The 8,378-nt window shown below is 50.3% G+C and overlaps 1 protein-coding gene across 1 annotated transcript; it reads left to right on the top strand.

Moving 5' to 3' along the window:
- Window positions 1–1,381: 1,381 nt before the first annotated feature.
- On the top strand, window positions 1,382–7,299 carry LOC119769792. Its single transcript, XM_038263418.1, has 4 exons — window positions 1,382–1,927; window positions 2,015–4,750; window positions 4,855–5,831; window positions 5,898–7,299. The coding sequence occupies exons 1-4, from the start codon at window positions 1,382–1,384 to the stop codon at window positions 7,297–7,299; spliced, it is 5,661 nt and encodes a 1,886-aa protein (XP_038119346.1).
- Window positions 7,300–8,378: the final 1,079 nt, after the last annotated feature.

The following is an 8,378-nucleotide window of genomic DNA, read 5'->3' as shown; positions in this document are numbered from 1 at the left end:
ATTTCGTTATTGTTCAGTCCGTTTGATTTGTTTTTATTTGTAGTTAAAAATTGCGTCATTGTTTTTCCAATACCCTGTTAACCCATTTTAGCTCAATTAAGTATATTCCCAAAATTGCAACCCAACAGCTTCTTAATTGTTTTAACGTGTTTCATCACTGCTTCATTATTATGTTTATATTTGATCATTATCGCTTCACGTGTTTTTCAAAAAAAATGTATAAACTCAGTACTGGTATTTTTCTTAATATGTTCCCTATAAATTCAATCATTTGTAAAAAAATATCTTTCATCCCCAATTCATAACATTCATCTTGTTTGCGCATTTTTTTTTGATAATAATCATTCATATTTTGTTTGACTCAACATTAATTAATCAATCTTTTAATCATATATTCTTTTTTCATGTTTATTTTTCTATAAAAAAAAATCGGTATTTGTAACATTTTTTTTATTCATTTAATTCTCTTGATAACAATCGTTTTTTTTAATTCATCAAGCATATCAATTCAATAAGTTTTATACTATTATTATTGTTGCGACCGCCAAGATGGGAACACTGCCATGCGGTGTGACGGCGACGGTGCAATCGTCCGACACCGTCTTGGCTGTCAACACACGCGAAAAGGAGGAGCAAGCAAAAACAAAGTGCGTGTGTGACACCCAGCTTCAAGACACACGTTGCAAGTCACCATTTGCGAAGAGTAAGGGAATTTAGTGCGGGATATTTTCTTTCGGTTAGTTGCGCAAAAAAGTATATTTCGTTGTGAAAGTAGTTTGAATTTATTGAAAACTCCAATTTAAACACCTGTAAGTAAAGAAAATAAGAAATATTAGTTGCTTTCATGTATGAAACCTAAACAAAATTACTTACCTAGGATATATCAAGCAATCGTCCAATCGTTGCTACCGCAGCTAGACGCTAACTTGATTTCTGCTGCTAAACCTGTAAGTAGAAGAAGAAAAATGTAAAATTGTTAGTCTAAACCTAGAAAAACCTACCTGTAGTTACGCACCTGGATCTCCACTAGAATCGCACCGTCACTTGGTACAGCTTTGTACCGGATCGATCAAGCGTAAGTTTTAACCTAAAAAGAAGAAAACAAATGTTAATAAAACTTACACACAAATGTAGGAAGAGTGGAAGGAAGGAACGAAGGACAGGAAGAGGAAGAGGAGTCGGGAAGGAAAGGAGTCAATCGGGAAAGGAAGACCAATTAAGTAGGTTTTGGATAGTTAAAGTGTAAACAAAATTCTAAATAAAAATACTTAATTCTAGTTTTGAAGCTGTCGCGAAACGACTGCTGGACAAAAATTTGGTTCTTTAATTACCACCCGAACAATCTTCAAAATTAATTGCGGGTTCGGTAATCCTCTCCACGATGGCCGACGAAAATCCGGACTTCACCGAGACTCCCTGCTCAACCTGTAAAGAGGTGTCGACCGAGGATGAGCTGATGGTTGGCTGCGATAGCTGCAAACTGTGGTTCCACGCTCGGTGCGTCAACCTCAATCCGGCTGACAAGAAGTCGGGGAAGAAGTGGTACTGTCCGGACAAGGACTGCCAAAAGAAGAAGAAGACTAAGAAGTCTGTGGAAGTACCGCTCCCATTGCCGCCCGAGTTGCAAGAAAAGTTGAAAGCTTTGGAAGAAACTCGGAAGCGCATGGAAGCGGAACAAGAGATGGAGCGAATCCTGAAGGAGAAGGAGCTCGAAATGGCTGTCTACCTTCAGGAGCGCCAGATGAAGATCGACGAGGAACTCCGAGAGAGGGAGTTCAAGCAGCGAGAGGCGAACCTAGAGGCGGAGATGCAGAAGAAGGAGGAACACCTGAAGCGGATCCAGAAGCTGGAGACCACATTTCGGGACAAAAGCGCCTCCATCGACAAGCTGTTGCAAAACAGCAGCACTCCGCTGCGAAACCCAGAAGTCAAACCATTGACAACGGAAAACCTGGGAAAACACGACAAGGGCTGAAACTCTGGGGGCACACCAAGCAAACCGGCTTCCAAGAAGACGTCCAGTCGCTCCTCGTCGGGGTCCAGCACTACCAGTTCCGGCAGTGGCAATGGCGACGCGGCTGATACGAAAGGTGATGGAAACGACGAGAAGTCGGTCAAGCCGGGAAAAGCTGAGGATTCTGGAGAGAAGCCAGACGGGCTGGAGCAGCACGGTTCGGGTCCGACGAAGGCCCAGCGAGCTGCAAGACAAGGGCTGACAAGGAAGCTGCCAGACTTCCACGGCAAGCCAGAAGAGTGGCCATTGTTCTTTGCGGCCTACCAAGCGTCGAACGAAGCCTGCGGGTACACGGACGTGGAGAATCTCGTGCGCCTACAAGACTGCCTGAAAGGCAGAGCGCTCGAGGAGGTGCGTGGCCAGCTCATTCTGCCCAAGTCGGTTCCGCGTGTGATCGCCAAGCTTCGCCAGATCTACGGTCGCCCAGAAGTGCTGCTGCAAAGCCACCTGCAACGAGTGCGCAAGCTGGAGCCGCCGAGAGCGGACAAGTTGGGATCGTTCATCCCGTTCGGCAATGCAGTGGAACAATTGTGCGAGCACATCGAGGCCGCAGAAATGACGGCGCACCTGGTCAATCCGATCTTGATCCAGGAACTCGTCGACAAGCTTCCGGACGGGGAGAAGAGGAGTTGGGTGCACTACAAGCGCAAGAAGCGCGAAGTAAATCTGCGCACGCTCACCAACTTTCTCTCAAAGATCGTCGAGGATGCGTGCGAGGCGACGGTGAACCTGGACTACAAGCCGGACGTCAGAGCGGCGTCGGGACCGAGCGGCCGAAGCCGAAACAAGGAAAAAGCCGCACTGTTCAACCACAGCGTAGCCGAGGAATGTACAGAACGGCGAGAGCAGAAGCCACAAAAGCTGTGCAGGGTGTGCCAGCGCATGGATCACCGACTGTGGACATGCGAGGACTTCAAGAAGCTGCCATATGAGGATCGAGCGAAGATGGCGACGAAGTGGAAATTATGCCAACGCTGCCTGAATGAACACGGCGGTCAATGCAAGCTCAAACTTCGCTGCAACGTCGGAGAGTGCCGCGAGCCACACAATCCTCTGCTTCACCCGGAGACGAGGGCAGTTGGCATGAACGCACACATCACGTCCACGAGTCCCGTGCTGTTCCGGATGCTCCCGGTAAAAGTCTACTGCGGTGAGAGATCAATGATCGTGCTCGCTTTCCTTGACGAGGGTTCGTCCCTCACCCTGATCGAAAGTGGTCTTGCCGAACGTTTGGGGCTGTTGGGGACGAAGGAGAAGCTCACCATCAAGTGGACGGCCAACATCACGCGAGTGGAACAACATTCGAGGCGGACAAATATTTGGGCGTCGGCGATCAACGGGACGAATGGCGAGAAGCTGCTGCTGCAATCTGTCCGCACGGTGGACAAGCTGATGTTGCCACGCCAAACACTTAATGCTGCTGAAGTTTCGTCACACTACGATCACTTGCGCGGGCTTCCGATGGATTCGTACGACGGTCGGCCAGGAATGCTGATCGGGTTGAATAATATTCATTCGTTCGCACCGCTGGAAACGAAGGTCGGCACGATTGTCGATCCGGTGGCAGTCCGGTGCAAGCTCGGCTGGACGGTCTACGGACCGCGGGATGCAGAGTCGGCGGGCGCGAGCTGTTTCCTCGGATGCCACCAAGAAGTGACGAACGAGGAGCTGCACGATCTTCTCAAAAGCCACTATTCGCTGGAAGAAGCGGTGGTGACTGTGCAGCGGGAGTCGGTCGAGGATCAGCGGGCGAGGAAGATCATGGAGGAAACTACACGTCGCGTGGGTGACCGCTTCGAGACCGGACTGCTGTGGAAGACCGACGACGTCAAGTTCCCGAACAGCTATCCGATGGCTGTAAAGCGGATGAAGCAGCTGGAGAAGAAACTTGAGCGTTCGCCAGAGCTGTACGACAACGTCAAGAAGCAGATTGAAGACTACCAGGCCAAGGGATACGCGCACGAAGCCACCGCGGAGGAACTGAACGGAACAAACAACAACAAAGCGTTCTATCTGCCGCTCAACGTGGTGGTGAACCCGAAGAAGCCGGGGAAAGTTCGGCTGGTCTGGGATGCGGCCGCGACGGTAGATGGAGTCTCTCTCAATTCGATGCTGATGAAGGGACCAGATCTGCTCGTGCCACTGGTGTCGGTGATCTGTGGGTTCCGCGAACGACGGGTTGCTTTCGGCGGGGACATCCGTGAGATGTACCACCAGCTGAAGATTATCTCCGGGGACAAGCAAGCTCAACGCTTCCTCTTCCGGGACAACATCAAAGAAGAGCCGAAAGTGTACGTGATGGACGTCGCTACATTCGGGTCGAAGAGTTCACCGGCGTCGGCGCAGTACGTGAAGAATCGCAATGCGGAAGAGCATGCTGGTCAGTATCCGGACGCTGTGGCAGCGATCATCAATCGGCACTACGTCGATGACTACTTTGACAGCGTCGACACCGTTGAGGAAGCTGTCAAGCGAGCGAAGCAGGTGAGCCACGTCCACAAAAAAGGTGGCTTCGAGATCCGCAACTGGGTGTCCAACTCGCCGGAAGTGCTGACTGCTCTGGGCGAAGAGAAGCCGATGAGTCCTGTGCTGCTGAACCAGGACAAGCAAACACCCAGCGAGCGCGTACTTGGCGTGCGGTGGGACCCGGAGCTGGACGAATTCGCCTTCGCCGTGATGCACCGCGAAAAACTGATGAAGTACCTGAAAGAGGGGAAAAGACCAACTAAACGGATCGTACTGAGCTGCGTGATGGGATTTTTCGATCCGCTCGGCCTGCTGTCGCCATTTACAATCCACGGGAAGATCATCATCCAACATTTGTGGCGGACCGGCTGCAGATGGGACCAAGACATCGACGACGAAGCCTGGATTCTGTGGAAGCGGTGGACGGCACTGCTGCCGGAAGTCGAAGCACTTCGGTTTCCCGGAGCTACTTCGGCGATGCGATGTCCACGTCGGTCGAGAGTCTCGAGCTGCACATCTTCAGTGACGCGAGCGAGCTGGCGTACGGTTGTGCGGCGTATCTACGCGCGGTCATCGACGGTCAAGTTCACTGCAGTCTCGTCATGGCGCGATCGAAGGTGGCACCGCTGAAACGACAATCGATTCCACGACTGGAGTTGATGGCGGCGTGCATGGGAGTGCGCATGAGCCAGCAGATCCTCGGAACTCACACGCTGCAGATCGACCGTACCGTTTTCTGGACCGACTCGAGGACCGTCCTTGCGTGGCTGCACGCAGATCCCTACAAGTACAAGCAGTTCGTCGCCTTTCGGGTCGGGGAGATTCTGGAGCTGACGAGACTGGACGATTGGAGATGGGTGCCTTCGAAGAAGAACATCGCGGACGTTCTCACAAAGTGGGGACCTGGACCGCCACTGCAGAACGATTCGGAATGGCGGAACGGTCCGGCGATACTGTTCGAGCAGGATGACGACTCACCACCTGAGCAGATCGAGGAGACGAACGAAGACGCACGAGGCTTGGTACTGTTCCACGGGACAGTCAACGTAGAAGCGGTCTCGACGTGGACAAAGCTGGTGAGGGTGACTGCAACGGCGGTACGCTTCATCGAAAATTGTCGTCGCAGAAAAGACGGCCGTCCGGTACTGACTGCAAAGGCCACGCGTCGCCTAGCCAAGCTGGTTAAAGCGCAGCACGAGACGGAGGTCCAACCGCTGCAACAAGACGAGCTGCAGAAGGCCGAGAGGATTCTGTGGAAGCAAGCGCAGTTCGAGAGCTTCCCCGACGAGATGAGCGTGCTGACGAAGAACCTACAACTGAAGCAGGGTGAGTTGCCAGAGAAGATCGAGCGGTCAAGTCCACTCTAAAAGCTGCTGCCGGTGCTCGACGAGGATGGGGTTCTGCGCGTTCGTGGGAGGCTGGAGAAGAACGAATCGATCCCGTTCGACAAGCGATTCCCGATCATCCTGGGTCGAAAACACGCCGTCACCAAGAAGATCATCCAGCACTACCACGAGAAGTACGGTCACGCGAATCGGGAGACCGTGTTCAACGAGCTGCGCCAGAAGTTCTGGATTCCAAACGCACGGGCTGCGATCCTGGAGGTCGTAAAGGAGTGTGTGTGGTGCAAGGTGAACCGTTGCGTGCCGTTCGTCCCAACAATGGCGCCGCTTCCGGTCGAACGCACTGCAGCAACCATGCGACCGTTCAGCGCAGTAGGCGTGGATTACTTGGGACCGGTCGAAGTCACGGTGGGGCGCCGCAGAGAGAAACGCTGGATCGCAGTCTTCACGTGCTTAGCGGTCAGGGCGGTGCATCTCGAAGTGGTCCATAGCCTCACCACGCAATCGTGCCTGATGGCCCTCCGGAGGTTCGCGTGCAAACGCGGCGTTCCAGAGAAAGTGTTCTCCGACAACGCTACGTGCTTTCGGGGAGCGGACGCGGCGATAACGAAGGAGATCAACAAGGAGTGCGCGGAGCAGATGACGTCACCGACCACTTCATGGTCCTTTATCCCACCTGGGACGCCCCACATGGGCGGCGCCTGGGAACGGATGGTGCGATCGGTGAAGGAGGCGTTGCGCGCACTTGACGACGGACGAAAGCTGACCGACGAAATTCTCTCGACATCTTTGGCCGAGGCCGAAGACATGATCAACACTCGGCCGCTGACGTACGTCCCTCAAGATTCCGCTGAAGAAGAAGCCATCACGCCAAACCACTTCCTGCGCGGGACGGTAACGAGTGCGGACCTCAAAGTGGACGAGACGGTGGACACCGCTGCTGCACTGCGAGATGTCTACAAGCGGAGTCAGCAGCTGGCGGGCAAGATGTGGGAGCGGTGGTCGAAGGAGTACCTGCCCTCGCTGAACCGGCGTCCAAAGTGGTTCGAGGATCGGAAGCCCCTCGAGGCGGGTGACTTGGTGTTCGTGGTCGATGGCAAGAACCGGAAGAGCTGGGTACGAGGTCGAGTGGAGGAGGTCTTCAAGGGGTCGGACGGACGAGTTCGGCAAGCGGACGTGAGGAGTGCGGACGGCAAGGTCAACAGGAGAGCCGTGGCGAACTTAGCGGTGTTGGAGATAATGGACGGTAAATCCGACGTGCTGGAATGCCCGACGGATGTTACGGGCTGGGGTGTTGCGACCGCCAAGATGGGAACACTGCCATGCGGTGTGACGGCGACGGTGCAATCGTCCGACACCGTCTTGGCTGTCAACACACGCGAAAAGGAGGAGCAAGCAAAAACAAAGTGCGTGTGTGACACCCAGCTTCAAGACACACGTTGCAAGTCACCATTTGCGAAGAGTAAGGGAATTTAGTGCGGGATATTTTCTTTCGGTTAGTTGCGCAAAAAAAAAGTATATTTCGTTGTGAAAGTAGTTTGAATTTATTGAAAACTCCAATTTAAACACCTGTAAGTAAAGAAAATAAGAAATATTAGTTGCTTTCATGTATGAAACCTAAACAAAATTACTTACCTAGGATATATCAAGCAATCGTCCAATCGTTGCTACCGCAGCTAGACGCTAACTTGATTTCTGCTGCTAAACCTGTAAGTAGAAGAAGAAAAATGTAAAATTGTTAGTCTAAAACTAGAAAAACCTACCTGTAGTTACGCACCTGGATCTCCACTAGAATCGCACCGTCACTTGGTACAGCTTTGTACCGGATCGATCAAGCGTAAGTTTTAACCTAAAAAGAAGAAAACAAATGTTAATAAAACTTACACACAAATGTAGGAAGAGTGGAAGGAAGGAACGAAGGACAGGAAGAGGAAGAGGAGTCGGGAAGGAAAGGAGTCAATCGGGAAAGGAAGACCAATTAAGTAGGTTTTGGATAGTTAAAGTGAAAACAAAATTCTAAATAAAAATACTTAATTCTAGTTTTGAAGCTGTCGCGAAACGACTGCTGGACAAAAATTTGGTTCTTTAATTACCACCCGAACAATTATTTTTTTGTTCAATATACATAACTAACCCCGTGTGTTAAAAATAAATATTTTCATTCAATGTAGTCTTTTGATATTAATCTTTTATGATACTATGTCATTCATTGCATAAATCGCTTATTTTTTACTTTTTTTTATAATTGTACTGTAATTGTCATTTCAAAATATTTTTCTTGGATTGGAGCATTTAATTTTAAATTATGTTAAATGTATTTTAATACGGGTACATTGTGAACCATCATTTAGTGTTATGTTAATCATTATATTTTCTTAGTCTATTATTATGTACATCTTCAAATTTGTTTCCATTTTTGTTATTTATTTGTCACTGTCTTCGGCATTATGCCGCACAGACTGTATATACTTATAAACTAAACGTATAAACAGATATAAAACATTAAAAACATAAAGGTACGTCACAACACGTTTCTAATTTTAGTTTTAAATAGT

The sequence above is a fragment of the Culex quinquefasciatus genome, chromosome 1 (genome assembly GCF_015732765.1).
Source record: "Culex quinquefasciatus strain JHB chromosome 1, VPISU_Cqui_1.0_pri_paternal, whole genome shotgun sequence".
NCBI lineage: Eukaryota > Metazoa > Arthropoda > Insecta > Diptera > Culicidae > Culex > Culex quinquefasciatus.
This window is presented reverse-complemented; position numbering and strand designations above follow the sequence as displayed.